This window comes from Myotis myotis, unplaced genomic scaffold (assembly GCF_014108235.1).
Source record: "Myotis myotis isolate mMyoMyo1 unplaced genomic scaffold, mMyoMyo1.p scaffold_m19_p_7, whole genome shotgun sequence".
In the NCBI taxonomy this organism is placed as follows: Eukaryota; Metazoa; Chordata; class Mammalia; order Chiroptera; family Vespertilionidae; genus Myotis; species Myotis myotis.
The window spans coordinates 72,252,370-72,271,535 of NW_023416379.1; the positions used below are offsets into that span (position 1 = coordinate 72,252,370).

The 19,166-nt window shown below is 36.7% G+C and overlaps 1 protein-coding gene across 2 annotated transcripts in view; it reads left to right on the plus strand.

Moving 5' to 3' along the window:
• The window catches only part of KHDRBS2 (KH RNA binding domain containing, signal transduction associated 2), a 500,563-nt gene that overhangs the window by 80,437 nt on the left and 400,960 nt on the right, over nucleotides 1-19,166 (plus strand). For both annotated transcript variants that reach the window (XR_004969007.1, XM_036318302.1), the window contains exon 2: nucleotides 4,837-4,964. Coding sequence is in view for 1 of the 2 variants with exons in the window: in XM_036318302.1 (XP_036174195.1) it covers nucleotides 4,837-4,964 (128 nt within the window). In the remaining variant the exon portion in view is untranslated. The remainder of the gene's footprint in view (nucleotides 1-4,836; nucleotides 4,965-19,166) is intronic.

The window sequence follows — 19,166 nt, forward strand, 5'->3', positions numbered from 1 at the left end:
AGAGAGATAGAAACATCAATGATGAGAGGGAATTATTGATTGGCTGCTTCTTGCATGCCCCCTACCAGGGATTGAGATCTCAACCCAGGCATGTGCCATTGACCAGAATTGAACCTGGAACCCTTCAGTCCATAGGCTGAGCCAAACCAGCTAGGGTTGGAATTTTCATTTTTATTCATCCATGATCTTCCCATAATTGCTTTTCCACATAGGACCCAGCAGAGTTCCTACTATTCTCAGTGTTTTGAGAAACTCACTTTTATTATAGGGTTCTTCTAGAATACCTGGATTGTGGGGATGTTTTCAGAATTCAGTGTTTTTTTTTGTTGTTGTTCTTTTATTATCCTAGGTGCTCTTTCTTGTTTCTATAAGAGAAGTAGGTGAGATTCAAAAATTAAGCCATTGAAGGAAAATGGAAGTCATAGAAACACTTCCATTCTGTGGAATGTGCCTGATATATTTTGTAGAACAAAGTAGCAGAACTTTGTCAAATTAAGTTTATGCATAATTTATGAACCACTACTCTTCTTTTTTTTAAAAAAAAATATATTTTATTGATTTTATTACAGAGAGGAAGGGAGAGGGATAGAGAGCTAGAATCATCGATGAGAGAGAAACATCGATCAGCTGCCTCTTGCACACTCCCCACTGGGGATGTGCCCGCAACCAAGGTACATGCCCTTGACTGGAATCGAACCCGGGACCCTTCAGTCCGCAGGCCGACGCTCCATCCACTGAGCCAAACCGGCCAGGGCCAAAACTCTTCTTTTATGTACATATTCTAAAGAAATTCTCACACACCTTTTTCACTTCAAGATGGATCTAGTATGGGTAAAAGTTATTTTACTGATTTATATCTAACATTTTGCCCAACAACAGAGGATATAAGCCCTTTTCATATAATATTCACAAATCCTGAATAAAAATATACAGTCATGCCCTAACTGGTCTGGCTCAGTGGATAGAGCGTTGGCCTGCGGACTGAAGGGTCCCAGGTTCGATTCCGGTCAAGGGCATGTACCTTGGTTGCAGGCACATCCCCAATAGAGGGTGTGCAGGAGGCAGCTGATCAATGTTTCTCTCTCATTGATGTTTCTAACTCTCTATATCTGTCCCTTCCTCTCTGTAAAAAATCAATAAAAATATATTAACAAAATATACAGTCATTTGGAAAACAGTGTAGAGATTCCTCAAAAAGTAAAAAAGAATGTAATTACCATATGACCCAGCCATCTAATTCTGGGTGTATATCCAAATAATTAAAGCAGGACCTTGAAGAGATATTTGCATACCCATGTTCACTGAAGAATTATTCATAATAGCTAGGAGGTGGAAACAACCCAAATGTCCATTGAGAGATGAATGGATAAAGAAAATGTGGTATATAAAAGGGAGCATTATGCAGATTTTATGAAGGAGGAAATTCTACCACATGCTACAACATGGATGAACCTCAGGGACATTATGCTAAGTGAAATAAGCCAGTCAAAAAGAACAAATGCTGTTTTATTTCACTTATATGAAGTATCTAAAGTGATTAAAATTGTAGAAACAGAAAGTAAAAAAGGTGGTTGCCAAGGCTTGGGGGACAGTGAGAGGGGAAGTGAGTTTTTAATGCATCTAGAGTTTCAGTTTGGGAAGATCAGTTGCATAACAATGTGAATATACTTAACACTACTGAACTGTATACTTAAAAATAATTAAGATGGTAAATAATGTTACGTGTTTTGACCACAACAAAAAATACCTTCTTACATAGCTTCCATCTGACTTATCCATTGGGTGAATTGCAAGGTGAATGACCAGCATGACCAAAGGTTGACACTGCGTAATCACTGCGGGGATAACCACTACAAATAAGTCAATGAATGCTAAAATAAATTCTTGAATAAATATATACAGTAAGGGACCAATAGTGAAAGCGGAACAGAAAATACTAAAATCTCTGAGCTGTCCTGTGGCTGAGCTGGTAAAGGTGCCTGTCTTGTAAAATCTATGTAGTTTAACATTTTTAAAAGAAGACAGTTGTCCTACCTTAATGTATTGAATATGCTTTCTCAATAATATAGCAGCCAATTTTAAACAGACTATATAAACAAGTATAAAAATGATTTAACATTTCTACCCAAAACTATTCAGTTAGTGCTGAATGATAACGGGTGCCTTGCAATTTTTATGGATACCTATGTTGTCTAAATGTTCCACAGTGAGCATGCATTAATTATGAAATAAAAAAGAATTACTTTACAGTAAACATTTAAAAAATAAAGATGATGTATACATCATTTTCACTGGTTTTAAAGCTAGGCAAGCTTGGCATATACTGTTCTGTGACTGTGTTGTTTACAAATGCGATTACTGAGCTATTAGTCGTGTAGATATATATGTACGGACAGACATCTCCCCAAAACTATAAGAAGGGCAAAAGAAATATCAAACATTTTGAAAGGAAAGTATGAAATTGAACAGAAAAAGCAATGGACATGTTATTTCATTCAGGTCTATTTCTTGATGGAAAAGTTATTAATCAAAAATTGATCAAATTTCAAAATCTAAAAATGTCTAAGGTAGTTTTGTAGAAAGCAAATAATATCAGACATATCAATTTATTTTTATAACAGAGTGACAAGGGGGAAGCTATACATTTAAGAGATTGGGAATTGAGCCAGCTTCTTCAGTGTGAACTGTTATAATTACCTTAGCAATCTAGGAAGTACAATGTTATGTAGGTGCATGTACCTAAAGGACAGTGATCAAGAGTTTATTGTCAGTATCAGAAGAAATAATGAATTTTCTTTCTTTTTTCAGTTGTCAGGGTTTTGTATGTAATAATTATATAATGGATTGAAATTCTTAAATAGAGAGTGCTTCTTGTTTTAAAAAACAGTCAGTGACTTGTTAATACTCTGGAGTACAAAAGTAAGAATCTGATGCCATCATAGTAAGGAGATATTATAGACATATTACAAATAACTTCTTTTCAGATAGCTCAGTGTAAGATGATTGTTTTTAGGAAGATTATAGCATCTAACTGAAAAAGTATAAAATGACTTTACACAAACTATGCAGTGTGGCATTCATTCAGGCATTATCTGGTAAGAAATGTAATCTTACTTAAACTTTTTTTTTTTAATTTCACATGGATCAAATAAATAATATGCTGTAAGATTACTACCTGGAATATTGTAGGGATTTTACATATGCTATGTGAAAGTACTTTGGGAAAGATGTTAATTAAAAATTAAATAACAAAGAATAAAGCTGTTTTATAATGTAGTATTTCTCCTAACTGCAGAAGTAGTCAGCCCTTTAACCATAATTGTTAAACATGCAATATAACTTAATATGAATTAATTTCTCTCTCTAAAAACTATCATCACTTATTTGTCTCAAAAATAACAGAAACAGGATGTTGTTTCATCTATAAGAAAACTAAAAAACTGACACATTCATATTTTAATTAGGGAGTGCTTTGAAAAAGTACAATTGACCAAAAGCAAGGAGAACATAAATGTTTATAGGTGACTTTATGCTAATAATAACTGTCCAATAATCATAAAATAAATAAGGGAAATGAATTTTCCAAGAATTCTTCAAAACATTGATTTTACATAGTGAATTCTATGAAGTGATTCTAGCTATATACATTCTTCTCACCATTTTATTTCTATTATTTTAGAATAATTCACCATCATTTCTCAGCTAGACAAATAAAAGTTGGTTTTCTTGATTGCTTGCTCCTGGCTATGATGGGTTTTGCATATTACATCTGGTGTTATCTTTACAAGTAAAAATCAAGTATGGCTTCCTCCTTCCTTTACCAAAACCACCCAATGGCTTTCCATTATTCACAATAAAAAGCAGAAAATCTCACTTGTCTACAAGGTCTTACATAATCTTTCCTCAGAGTATGTCAGGCTGTTTCTCCAGCCGACTATAAAACTTGATTTCTCAATCTCTCCTGACTTTATTTTTCTCATTATTTAGGGTTCTGCTCATCTCACCCTATAAATCTAAAGTAATAACCCCACTCCTTGACTTAACTTTCCTTTATATTTTTAATAGCTTTGTTGTATTTATTCTTTATGCCCATATATAAATATGCATGTGTACATATATTCATTTTCTAATTGTTCATTTGTCCTATCAGAGCATAGATTTCATAAAAGCAGACACATTTTCTTGTTTTCTGTTCTAGCTGTGATACCCACAGTAGAGGTTTAAAAGTTTTTGTGGAATACATTCATTTTTAAAAGAAACAATGTATAAATCGTGTACATTTGCTCAAAAATATTCATTTTGGGAACATTGACATAGGGCAAAATTAGTAATTCCTCTTAAACACGCAGACAGACAATTTCAGGTTGATGAATGTGAATGATAGTATTTACATATTTAATCCTTTATGTGACTTTTCTGTGATCTCCTTGGTAATTGCCTTTAAGTTTGATTAGAATATAAAATAACATGCTATTTATCTTTACTACCCTATCTTAGATAATGGATAATTACTATTTTCAGTTACTTTTTTCTTAGGAGTAATTCTAAGTAAAAATAAAACATATAATTTCAAAGTATATTTCATTCTACCCATTGCTTCTAGGGAAGTTATTAATTCATAGAAGACAGATCTTCAGTTACCCCATTTTAGTTTTGATTGGCAGGGGTCCTTTTACATCAGTTGTAGCATTCATGTAGCTGTTAACATGATGCTGTTTCAGCCCTTTTATCAAGATTCTTCACAGTCTCAAGAAGGGAAGTAATAACAACCACCATATTTTACAGTGGCTTCCCATTTCACTTATTGTTGTTTTCTTGTGATTTTTTTTCTTTCAGAAATTGAAAAATTCCAAGGTTCTGATGGAAAAAAGGATGATGAAGAAAAGAAATATCTTGATGTCATCAGCAACAAAAACATAAAGCTCTCAGAAAGGGTATTGATCCCTGTGAAACAATATCCAAAGGTACTGAATTGCATGCTTTGGTCTCATAAAATTCAGAAAAAATAAAACAAGAGGATATTTTATTCATTGACTTTTATAAACTAAATATTTAAAGTTTCATTATATTGGTGTACACAAATATATGATACTGATATAGAGAAAGGAAAACTTTTAAAAGGACCATGATGAGAATAATTGTCAGCTGAAGCCTATAGCATTTTTGTTCTGTGAATGTGGGAAGCAGCATTAGATATTTTAATAATTTATTTAACATGTTAGTGGTTCAGTGTTTAAATATGTACACTCACTTGATTATGTTTTGGTTCATGTTAAAATGTATATTCTTATTATAAAAAGGAGTGGAATTTAGAATGGTACTAAATATGTAACATTTGCCAATCAGAAGGAAATTATTTTATACAGGGATGCAATAGAGTCTTTATTAGATCCTTGGATTATAACCATCAATCTTCCGTAATCAGGAGACTACATAGAAATAATTATGATATTGTTCTCTTCCAAGTACTTTTTACTAGACGTTTTGTCATATGAGGTTTAAATCACCAGATTCAGGATTATAAAATATATCAACCAATGGCATGATTTCATTGTTATATTCATAAATTCCAATGGGTAAAGAGAGGTTTTTATTCTTTTAAAATGCGTTAAGTAAGCCACAAATGGAAACTCAAATATTCAAGCTGGTAATTTACTTTCTGAAGAGTGAATCTGAAGAAAGGACCATGTAATTATTCTAATAATAAAGATTACAGAAATAGATGCTATAGTTTATCAATTGCCTTCTAATGTGATACATTATAGTAAATATAATTAAGTGGAATGTTATGTTTATAATTATTTCAAACAGGGATAAAACTGTTGCAGCCTACCAAACCATGAAATTTAACTTTCAAATGAAGTTTTCAGGCATGAAAGTTTTTAGTTTTTGTCTGTTTCTTCCTTTTTTTTTTTTTAGCTAGATTGCAAGAAAGGTGCATTCAATAGATATACTTTCACATTAAATTATATTAGATTTACTTTATAATCACGTTTTAATAAATATTAAATTGAGAAGTCAGAAACATAAATGAAAACTTTTACATAATAATTAAATATGGTAGAAATAGGGGGTATTAAGAAAATTGTATCTTTTATTAAAGAACATAATTACCCCATTGGGTAATTATAGTCTAGAGTGCAAGGTAATTATAGTCTAGAGTGCAAGGATTTTTCTTTAAATCATACACTTAAATATTATATAACTTGATACTGTTTCTCAGAATAACACTTGTCTATTCGCTGGACATGAAAAAGTCAGTGAAAAACTCAATGTCTGCTTCTGAATAAAATTCAGCTTTACATCTTTGACCAAATTAGGTTGTCAAGTAGTAGAAGGCATGTCAAGCTCAGATTGCTCTGCATGTGACAGTATGCGTGATTTTATGCTGACTATTAAAGTAGTTTATTTTAGTCATAGTAATTAATATTGGAACAATATTTTTCAATTTTTAAAATTTACAAATAGTTGATATGAATCTTATATAGGTTATATTAGTTTCAGGTGTACAACATAGTGATTCAACATTTTATACCTTATAATGTGATAATTCCACTAATTCTAGAAATCATCTATCATGTAAACTTATCAGACTATTATTGAATATAAAGTATTTTGTGGCATCTAATTTTTGAGATTTACTTTTATAATTTATCTCAGAAGCAAATTATTATACCTTTAGAATCACAGAATCCTTAAGCTGGGACTAAACTTGAAAATCACAGAATACATAAAACATTCATTTTGGATGAGGTACCTGGGAGGTTATGAATTGTTCAAAGACATAGCTTTGATACACATGGAGATACTTAGAGAGATTGCTGTTGATTTAGACTAGAGGCCCAGTGCATGAATTTGTGCACAGGTGGGATCCCTTGGCCTGGTCAGTGATTGGTGCCGATTGGGGTATCTCATCCAGTCCTGATTGGAGCCGGTAGGAGGGGGATGGGGGGTTGGTTCTGTGGGAGGTTGGCTGGCTGGGGGAAGGGGCCGCAGGAGGTTGGCCGGCTGGTGGGGGTGAGGGGCCACAGGATGTTTCAACTGGGGTGATTGGGGCCGGCCAGCCAGGGAGAGGGGCCACAGAGGTTGGCTGGCCATGGGAGGTTGGCTGTGGGAGCACACTGACCACCAGAGGGCAGCTCCTGCATTGAGTGTATGCCCCCTGGTGGTCAGTGCACGTCATAGTGACAGGTCAACCAGTCATTCTGGTCTTCAGTCATAAAGGTCGCTTAAGCTTTTATATAGATAGATTCCTCAGTTTTTATGAGCCATTACGTTTTTAATTTGACTAATAATGATCACATAGTTGTGTTACTTTTTCATGTAAAATATGGAAGAATGAAAAAACTAAAGGTCCTAGTAATTAATAGCTTTATGTCATATTATCAAATCTCAGTTTATGCTTTAGAAAAATTACCATTTTAATTGATGAATAGAATGCCAAATCCCTGCATTATTTTTTAAAAGACTGTGCATTTCATATATCTAGTTATCACACATAAGAGAACTCTTATTAGAGTTTTTACAGGAAATAAGTACTGAGAAACAGAACAGAATTGTCTAAGTTGACCTACATTTGTTTTCATTTACTCGTTTACTATATGATAATAATATTAAAATAAATCTTTTGAAAAACCATATTTTATTTCAAAAGTGCTAATTCTCTCCTACTGAGTGAGTTTTGCCTGCTTCTCACAAAAGTATCAGTGGGGTTGAATTAAGATATGAACACTAAACTTGAGCCTTAGTTGATGTATATTTGTGAGCTATAAAATATGTGTTGTGGATGATACTGTGAACTGCTGAGAAGAGCACACCAGTATTTATGGCTTTAAAGTTTAATGTTTATAATAAAAAGGTATTTATCCTTCTGGGGATTTATTGAAAACAGATCTGTTTTTGATAACTTCTCTCAGAGCCATCTTTGCCCTTGATGCCTGCTGTCTATTTGAAGTGCTAATTAATGTGGTCCTGACACAGTCCTTTCCAACAAAGGGCAATAAATAACTATGGGGGTTCTTGAGGAAATGACTTTCTCCTGACTTTACTATATGACCTATCCAGATAGATTTTGTTTCAGTTAGTGTTCAATTCCTAGTTAATTTGCTGACTTAATTAAGTAATAAATGGAATGGAAAGAAGTTTAAGATTTAAAATTATTTAACATATAAGGATGGTCTTATACCATGCTAGAGGCCTGGTGCACAAAAATTTGTGTCCCTCAGCCCGCCCTGTGCCCTCTCACAGTCTGGGACCCCTCGGGGGATGTCCACCTGCAGGCTTAGGCCTGCTCCCTGTGGGATCAGGACTAAGCTGTCAGTCCGACATCCCTGTGGCAGCCCAGGAGTCCTCAAGGGATGTCCACTTGCCAGCAGGGAGCAGGCCTAAGCAGCAGTTGCATGTCCTTAGCACTGCTGAGGAGGCAGGAGAGGCTCCCGCCACCACTGCTGTTCTGGCAGCCATCAGCCTGGCTTGTGGCTGAGCACAGCTCCCCCTGTGGGAATGCACTGACCACCAGGGGCAGCTCCTGCATTGAGCATCTGCCCCCAGGTGGTCAGTGTGTGTCATAGTGACCAGTCATTCCCAGTCGTTCTGCTGTTAGGATCAATTTGCATATTACCCTTTATTATGTAGGATAGAGGCCTGGTGCACAGGTGGGGGCCGGCTGGTTTGCCCTGAAGGGTGTCCCGGATCAGGGTGGGGGTCCCGCTGGGGTGCCTGGCCAGCCTGGGTGAGGGGCTGAGGGCTGTTTTCAGGTTGCCCACAGCCCTTTCAGGTTGGTGGAGTCCCACTAGGTTGCCTGGTCATCCTGGGTGAGGGACTGATGGCCGTTTTCAGGCTGGCCACACCCCCTGGCTACCCAAGCTCCCAGTCTCTCCTTTTTTTCTTTTTTTTCTTGTATTTATTCATCTTCGCTAATTGAAACTTTGTAGCCTTGAGCAGAGCCCAGGGCCAGCCAGGGCAGGCGGGAAGCTTGGCTTCCTCCATCGCTGGGGAAATCCAAGCCTCCTGCTCGCTCCAGCTCTGTGGCCACCGCCATCTTAGTTGGGTTAATTTGCATACTCACTCCTGTTTGGCTTGTGGGCATGGCTTGTGGGTGTGGCTTGTATGTAGTGGAGTGATGGTTAATTTGCATGTTTCTCTTTTATCATATAGGATTAAGAATGATTTGTATAGCTCTAATGCTTTATGTTTAATCGCATAACTTAGAGAAAATATGCCCCATTATTAAATTATTTTTAAAAATAGGTTTTCTTACTTGATTTTAATATTTTTGTTTGTAACAGATTTTTGTTTGTAAAGAAATAGACCTTGTACATCTATTGTTTGCATTTCCAAATGTTTTAGAATCAGAGAAATTATTCCTGGATAGTCAAGTCTCCAAGGAGGTATAATGTGGCAATATGTTGCTCTATAATCCTAAGAGATTCAAGCAGAAAACTCACCATCCTTAACATTGTCTCTTTTCCCCCAAGTTCACATGTATTATATTTTATAGTCAATATATTTTTATTGTGTTTTTTTAATTTTAACATCTCTAACTGGTATGCATATTATAATCAAAATAATTTTGCATCTTTATCAGGCAAGCAGTGGTCAAAACTCATTGTTTTGGTCTGTAAAGTGGCACATGTAAACTTGGTCATGGCTTCATATGTCAAGTTGTTTGTAGTATTGGAAATATGCATATTGAATTTAATCGCTGTTTAAGATATTTCCAAAGGTTGCATTATGATTTAGTGTTGATTATGATTTAGTGCCAAGCTATTACATTTGCAAAACAGAATAAAACCGTAGTGTGGGGTATATATTTGGTATTGCTGAGGACAACATTCATGCTTGGAAGAAGGAGAATAATAATACTACAGTTTCCTGGCCCTCAACAAACAAGTGCCTTACCAGACCTAAGAAACAAAGATGGCCCTGGCCGGCTTGGCTCAGAGGATAGAGCGTCAGCCTGCGGACTGAGGGGTCCCAGGTTCGATTCCGGCTAAGGGTACATGCCTGGGTTGTGGGCTCCATCCCCAGTGGGGGGTGTGCGGGAGGCAGCCAATCAATGATTCTCTCTCATCATTGATGTTTCTATCTCTCTCTCCTTCTCCCTTCCTCTCTGAAATCAATAAAGAAATATATTTTTTAAAAAAAGAAACAAAGATGGACATAAATGGCCAGAGCTATATTATGTTTGTTACTCCTAGATATGCAATAGGAGTGCCTATCAAGCGTGGGCAAGTTGAGAGAGCATGAGAGGATAGGAAGGTGTACTTGCTGGGAGAGATCTATTTGTCATTTGCTACTGTACCTCTCTATATTTCAGGCTCTCAGTGTCTTTTAAAAATATCTTTTTGATGTTGCCTACAGAATTCTCTGAAATACATCAGAACTTCTCTAAATTAAATTTGCCCCAAGGCCCACTTTTCATTTCTCTCCTTGAGTCACTGCCAACATTTTAAAGCAGTAGATTGCCAGGAGTATAAATCGGCCCCAAATGTGGCCCTTTTTAAGATCAAACGCAGCCATGTTCCCCTGTGCTGCTTTGCAAATCAATTCCTTATGTAGATTAATGCAGAAAATTAAAGTTCTAAAATATGTTCAAAAGCATCACACTTGCTCTATATTTCATCTTACTCTGCGCAGTCCCAGAGAGAGGGCCTGCCTTCCTTGCTTGGTTGGAAGCAGTTCCACAACCAAACCTGTCATACCACAGAGCTGTTTCCTTCTTTACACTTTGAAAAATGAAAATGTAAGTCCAAGTCCTTGGTTAGTGATATTTTTTTCTGACTTTATAAGTAACTATCAGATCATTTAAGAGTAGGTTATGGAGACGAGGGGTACTAACCGAGGAAACTATGACCACATTTCAAAGCCAATATAACCAGAGGTAGAAACACCTCTCTATTTTTCTAAGCAATGTGGTTATCCCAAACCCACTCTGTAGTTTACATCTTAAACCCATTTCATCTTTACTAGACAGAGACCATTGCATAGCATCACTTTTGATTTTCTAAAGGAAATGGAAGAAATAATTCCATGAGATTTATGATTTCAGTTTCTTTTATATCAGTTTCCTAGTCCCTCACCTATGAATTTAAATTAAACTTATGGACACTGACAACCATATGGTGATTGCGGGGAGGTAGGATGGAGGAGGGTATAGGATGAATAAACAGTAATGGATGGAGACTTGTCTTGGATTGATGGACATACAATACAGTGTACAGATGATGTAGAATTGTACACCTAAAACCTATATAATTTTGTTAACCAGTGTCACCCAAATAATTTCAATAAAAAGGAAAAAAATAATTGAGGAAATAATGACACTCAGATTTACATTTCCGATAACAAAAACCAAAGTGCTTGTGGATTCTATTCTTTCCAGTAGAATGATATCTGAAATAACCCTGTTTTCTAGCAAAATTTAGATATTTGCAGTGATATTGTCTTTTCTGATGACTTTCTTGTAATTAATGCTCATCCCATGTATTTCAATATTATTTTTCCTTTGAGAACTTAATTTTTTTGTCTCTATCTCACATTGACCTATGGATTTCTAATTCTGGTTTATATATGCTTCTCTCCACATCCTCTTTTTTATGGGCTCAGCCACTTCCTCACAAAATATGTATGTCCTCATACTTCTTGAAATAATCTGTCCTTCTTTTCTATGTCTGTTTTAATGGGTTTTATCCATCTTGTGAGGTCATTTCACTTTCATTCTCAACTGAAAAGCTAAAAACTACTTCAAAGGATCATGAAATTGCAAATCCCTGTTGAAATGTCCACACCTATATCTTTACTCAAGGGTTTCTTGAGTGCCTAAAGATCTTCCACCTCACATCCCAGTTTGTAATCTTGCCATTCATTATTTGCTTGTTTCATCATGTGTTTGTTTGTTTAATAAACTTAAGTAAGTTTCTCTGCACGCATTATAGCACAGATGGCTCTTTCATTCCTTTTGATGTTGCAGTAGAAGTGGCTTTGACATAAATCTTTAAGAGACTAGAGAAGAAATATCACTTTTAGGATCAAGAGGCAAAATGTTACCAATTGAATGGATTCCTAAATTATTGTTAAATTTGAAGGACTTTTTGACATGTAGAAACAAGTGAATTCTATATAAATTCAAGTAGTTATATGTTAATATCTTGAGATTAACAGAAAAACAAACTCTCTAGAAAGATACAGGAAATATACATTAATGCATCCCCTCGAAACCTGCAGGTAAGGGTTAATGCTACTTGCATTACTAAATTATGACCTTACTACACCTAACTTTTGAAAGAAATTTAAATCTATGTAGAAAAGTTGTGAATGAATGTGACTTTTATGTGTTTTTTTTTTTTAATTTTAAGTAATGTTTAAAAGAAATGTCTATAACATTTGTATTTCTATCATTTTGTAAGTAATTTCCTTAAAAAATATGTGGGTTTCACAAGTGTCTCACCCAAATAAAACACTACCAAACTCTTATTATTAATATCCATGCAAAAATTTTAAAATATTACCGAATGTTCACTAGTGTTCAGAGCATCACTATTCACAATAGCCAAAGAGTAGAAACAACCCAAATATTCTCAACAGATGAGTGGATATATAAAATGTGATATATCGGTGCAATGGAATATTATTAAGCCTTAAAGAGCAATGTAATTCAGATACATACTACAACATGGATTATCATTGAAAACATTGTGCTAACCAAAATAAGCCAGACACAAAAGGACAAATATTGTATTATTCCACTTACATGAGGTACGTAGAACAATTTTATAGACACAGAAAGTGAAATAGAGGTTACCAGGGACTTTGGAGAGAGAGGAATGGAGAGTTATTGTTTAATGGCTATAGACTTTTGTTTGGGTTGATGAAAAGTTTCTGGAAATAAATGTGGTAGTGGTTGCTCAACATTGTGAAAGTACTTATTCACACTGAATTATATATTTAAAATAAATTTATGCTATAATATTTAATTGAGGCAGAGCATTTCTAAGAAAGATGGAAAATTCTGAAGTCATATGTAAGTTATTAAAACATTTCACAACATAAAATTGAAACTCCAGTACAAGTAAAAATGATGATGACAACCAAAACCCAAAGGCACAAAAAGTGCCAAACTGGTGTGACTGAGTAATATTTGAAACACATGACAGAATGATCATTTTCTTTATATGCAATGGACCCAATTTTATAAATTAAACAAGAAACCAGTGATATCACCAGATAGTTTTTACACATATACTGTTGAAAGCAAATAGAAAAGGAAAACAAAACAAAACTTGCACTTCACTTAGAAAACTGCAAGTTAAGATGAATATGTAATGCTTCTATTCTTTATCAGACTGACAAAAAAGGTTGATAATAACCAATAATATAGTTAGTGTATGGGCAAAAATATACTTCACTTCATAACCTGTTCATCAGAGCACTGAGATTCAACCATTTTGGGGAACAATTTTGCAAAATCAATGAAAATTTCAAAGGTACAGACTTGGAAGCAGTTAATTTATTTTCGAATTTATATATTTAGTAGAGGCTCGGTGCACAAAATTTGTGCACAGGGTTTGCCGGTCGGGGGAGGGACCGGGGGTGGTTGGCTGGCTGTGGGAGGTTAGCTGTGGGAGTGCACTGACCATCAGGGGGCAGCTCCTGCATTGAGCATCTGCCCCCTGGTGGTCAGTGTGCGTCATAGTGACTGGCCTACCAGTCGTTCCAGTAATTCGGTCATAAGGTTGCTTAGGCTTTCATATATATATGCTCGTGCACCCGTGTGTGTGTGTGTGTGTGTGTGTGTGTGTGTGTGTGTGTGTGTTAGAATGGTAGGTAAATGATAGGAAAACAGATAGATATAAGTAAAAGGAAAGGTTTCTTTTCTGTTACAGGCACTTTTGTGCTATTTGAATTATTATTAACAGGTATTTTTCTAGTAATAATCATATTTTAAAAATTGTTTGCTCTATTGAAAACATTTAAAATAGAGAAAATTAGTTGGGCTAATTAGTGATGGGCTGCCTCCTGCACAGCCCACATTGGAGATCGAGCCTGCAACTCAGGCATGTGCCCTAACCAGGTATTGAACCATGACTTCAACTACTGAGCCACACTAGCTCTCTATCCTTCCCATTATACAGAAAAAGAAATTAAGTCTCTAAGAGCTGACTTGCCAAAATCACGTAACTAGGAAATGACCAATTCAGGATCATATCCAGCCACTCTGAATTCACAGCTTGTTGTCTTTGCCTCATTACACTGTATGATTTTGCTATTATTATGTAAGGAAATAGCATCTTCAAACATCCAGTACAAAATGTAACCCAAAGTATGACTCCTCAAAATCTGTTATGAACTTAAAAACCAGGTGAAAATTTTTTCTTTATAAAATATCATACACTTCTATTTTTGGTTTATGAGTAAACTAGTAGCTCTTTGCACAAAATTCGTGCACTCGGGTCAGGGGGAAGGGGGCCCCTCAGTCTGGCCTGCACCCTCTCCAATCTGGGACCCCTTGGGGAATGTCCAACTGCCTGTTTGTGCCCTCACTTTTAACAGATGACAGCTCCATTGTTGTTTCTTTCTTTTCATGCTTAAACCCTTTGGAATTAGTATTCAAAGTGTGTATACATTTTGGGGGGACACCCTGTATATCTCTAGTCAGTGGTGAAAGGAAATAACAGTGGATTTGGAACCCCCAGACAGGGAACCTCGCTCACTCCCTGCATGTCTCCCCACTTTTCCACCTTTACGGGCAGCGGGAGAATCAATGTTTTCTCTCATTAACTCGGAAAAGCACGCCCTGTCACCCGCTGCCTGGCAGGGGTGCACTAGGACCCAAGGCAGGACTTGAGCAGGCACTCCTCGGCGCTGATGGCCTGCAGGCACTACTTCAACTCAGCCCCCAGGCTCCGCTTGGTGTGCTCACAGCTGCCACTGCAGCCATGTAGGGAGTATAGGCCGCTCTCTGCCAGCCCACCTCCTTTGCCCAGAGGCTCTCCTTGTGCTGCCCACAGGCCCAGAGGTCCTGGGCAGGGCGGGACACTGGCACGCACTGCTCACCTGCCCGGAGTGATGGGGGCGGAGTGGAAGCCAGGCGTCCTGCCCCGCTCAACCCCGGCCGCTCTGCCCTGTGCACACTGCCCACTGGCCCGAATCGGCCGGGGCGGGGCAGGGCGGGATGCCTGCCCCCTGTGCTCGCTGCCCACGTGCCCCAGCCAGGGTGGGGTGGGGCAGGATGCCTGCACCCAGCCTCTCGGAGCCTGTGCACATGCGCGCTGCCCACAGGCCTGCCATCTTTGTCGGAATAATTTGCATACTCACTCCGATTGGCTGGTGAGTGTCGCGGAGGGATGGTTAATTTGCATGTTTCTCTTTTATTATATAGGATATGCTTAAATGAAGAGTGTAGTCTAAAACTCCAGTTTAGAGAAACAGCTAACTTTAAAACATCATAAAATAAGTCTTTCAATTTGGGACCTCACACTTAGACAGTTAGGGTTTCTGTGAGTGCCCACTATGTCAAACACTGAGAAAGCACAGTGAGCTACTGTTCTATTCCTTCAAGAACACTGGTGGTGAGAGTTCTGAAGCTACTAAGCTTTAAAAATATTTAAGGAAATTTTCTAAAGCCACACATTGTATCATTGATAGTGTTAACATTGCAGTTCAGGTCTGTTTTGCCCCACAGCCTCTCCTCTTTGCATTAAACCATTGTTATAATTCACTTTCTTTTATATGAAGAGGCATTGAGATAATTCTGAACGCAGACTACTAAGGCCCACAGATGGAAAAGCAGATGTATTTCTCCTCTGGTGTTAAGCGAGGCAGAAATAATAGACTCATTAGTTGGAGTGTATCTCATAGGTCGTACAGTCTAATCTTCTACCCAATTCAGGAATCATTTTTACAAGATCTGCGATACTCATCAGCCTGTCTATGAATACCTCTAGTGATTAAAAAGAAAATTTGCTGTATTATGAAACAGCTGGATGTAATATTGAGCAGTATTGCTGTTCATTTTCTTTTCTCATTGAAGTAAAACCTTTATCCCTGTAAGTTGACAGTGGACCTGGTTCTGCTTTCTGCATCACTAAAGAACTTACTTGAACCGTGATCTTACTTGAACTATCATTGATACGTCATTTTCATTTGGCTTCTGGACACCACAATTTATTTTTATCTCCTGTTGTAAAATTTATTTCATTTCTCATCCTCTTCTCCTGGTTTCTCCTCTTCCACACAACTTCTTATTGTTGAAGTTCCCCAGGAGTTATCTATCAGTGCCCATTCTCTATCTACAACCTCTCGGTCATCTTGCCCATGGCATGATTCTGGCCAAAACCTCTCTCCAAGACTTAGATATGGAACTGCCTACTCAACATCACCTCACGGATGTCTAGACATCTCAGCATCAACCATTATTTTTCTTACCCCAAATGCCCTTCACTTGTAGTCTACCTGTCTCAGTTATTGGCAATAGCATCCTTTTACTTGGTCAGGTCAGAAATGATGAACTCCTCCTTGACTCCTCTCTTTCTTCTACACATTCTATCCAATTTGCCAGGCAAACCTGGTATTCCTTTCTTCAAATCAGATAGCTCCCATAATCTTTACTGCTATTACCCTGGCCTAAGTCATCATCTTTTTTTACTTGAATTACTGTGATAGCCTCTTAACTCATCTTCCTGCTTCTGTACATGCCTTCCTCTATCCCTATCCAAGTACTCACCATCACGTGCTGTTGTGTTTTCCCCCATAGAATATAGCACCTTTTAACATAATTTGCAATATAGTTATTTGCTATTTTTATGGTCTTCCATACTACAATGTAAATTTCAAAATGCCAAGTCTCTTTGCCTTTCTCGGTTAGTTATGAATCCCAATCATCTAGAACAGTGGTTCTCAACCTTGGCTGCACATTAGAATCACCTGGGAATCTTTAAAATCCTGATTTCTGTGCCTCATCCTCCAGAAATTCTGTTTCTTTGTTATGGGGTGGGGTCACAACATTACTAACAAAGAAACAGAATTTCCGGAGGATGAGGCACAGAAATCAGGATTTTAAAAAGATTCCCAGGTGATTCTAATGTGCAGCCAAGGTTGAGAACCACTGATCTAGAACAATGCCTTTTTTTGGTAGGTGGTTAATAAATATTTTTTGAATGAATAGAAGATAATTTTATATAGCCTCTTCTCCAGACACTCTTGGGGGAAGAAATGCAGTTACTATACATTGATCTAGAACAAGAATCTACTGATTCTTATATCTTGCCTCTTCTTACAGAATTTCCAGGGGACCTATCACAGTTGCAGCAGTGACATCACAGGTCGTCTGAAATAGACCCCAGCATTACTGTTCTCATTGAAGCCCTGATGCTATGCTAATCTTGGCAGAGAGTCCAAGTACTGCAAAAAGAAATTACAGTGAAAATGTCATTCAATTCTAATGCCTACATAATCGGTTACTTGGTTTAACCAAATTTTCTAATTAAAATGATATTAAAAGGTTAACTCAGAAATTACTTTCAATTCATTTCTGAATATCATGTTATAGTTTTTATTATATAATTATTCATTTTTAGTAAGTGCAGTATATTGAACATCATTTGACCTTTTACAAAGAGCCTTATGAAGCCCTCCTTATTTTCATTCTGAATATTAATTCCAGTTAATCATTTCAGTCATCCAGGAGATAATTTATTGGGTCTATATGGCAGTCACTTTGTCTCCAACTTGTAAATGTGAAAATGGAAAAGTTGATTTCACTGGTCCCAGAAAGACCTATAGTACACTTAAACTACTGTTCTAACATGGCTTCAACCAGAATGGATCCAAAAACTTCAGTATGGTGTTAGTTTACATAAAAGCCTGAAGGCAGATTTTCTTTAACAATTGTCTTTAAAGTTTAGAAGCTAAGACCTGAAAAGGAGGCAAGGAAATAGAATGATTGACCTTTTTCGAAAAACAGCAGAAAGGAGGAAGAGAGAAAGGGGGTTGTTTCAGATGTAGGGTTGAGTGGAGCAGAGGAGTAAGATCATGGTAATGTTTGCGACTACTGTCACGTCCTCTCAATAGAGAACCCTTAATTTATATGGATGCTTTTGGAACTAGGTAATTTTTAGTCTGGCCTCTTCTCCTATAGAGTTTCTATGTTCTGGAAAGAAATCCGTAAGAATATACTAAGATACAGAGTTTCTTGAGATGCAAAAGAGCTATGAAGGCACAGTATAATATAATGGGAAAATAATAGCATTTTGAACTTGAGACTTAAGTCACAGCTCTGCTTTCATTCAAGGATGACAGTGGTGAGCTCTGTGAACAACTTCATCCTCAGTGTTTTTTCAGCTGCAACATGAATATAATGGCATGCCATGAAGTTTCATCAGGAATGCAGAGAATATATGTACATACTTGGCATGATACGTAACGGCACATACTGTGGCTTGCATGAGAATAATCACTAAGTAAATATTATTTTTTCACTTAGTCACACTCTTTTTGGCTGGGAAGCACATTTTTGTGCCAGATTCTGTATGTGTGATAGTTGTAATTAGTTCCTCAAAGGGAGAACAATTAAGACATTAATAAAAATAGGGATAAAATAAATGAAAGGTGGTGATGATGATATTGGCAGTAAAAAGTCTTTTATTTGTTGACTATTATGTATTAGGCATTTTTTCTGTGATTTATATTATTACCTAATTTAGTCCACTTAATATCTCTGTGGAGTAAGTACTATACACAGAAGGAAATTTAGAAACAGATCATTACACTGTTCAGTCCCATGGACATTTCATAATGAATTAAGACTAAAGAAAAGAATAAAGTTTAGGCATGAATGCTATCTTCTATAATTATAGTATTTTTATAAGCTAAATTTCATCCTTATTTTTCATTTTTATTGAATTTATTGGTGTGACGCTGGTTAACAAAATTATACAGGTTTCAGGTGCACAACTCATCATCTGTACACTGTATTGTGTATTAACCACCCCAAATCAAGTCTCCATCCACCACCATTTATCCTCTTATACCCTCCTCCAACTCTACCCCACCAACTCCGCCCCCCCCCCCCCCAGCAATCACGACACTTTTGTTATCCCTATTTACTTAAAAACATTTCGAAAGAGGCCATGTATACTCCACGTTCTTGTTTTAATGTTTGGAATTTG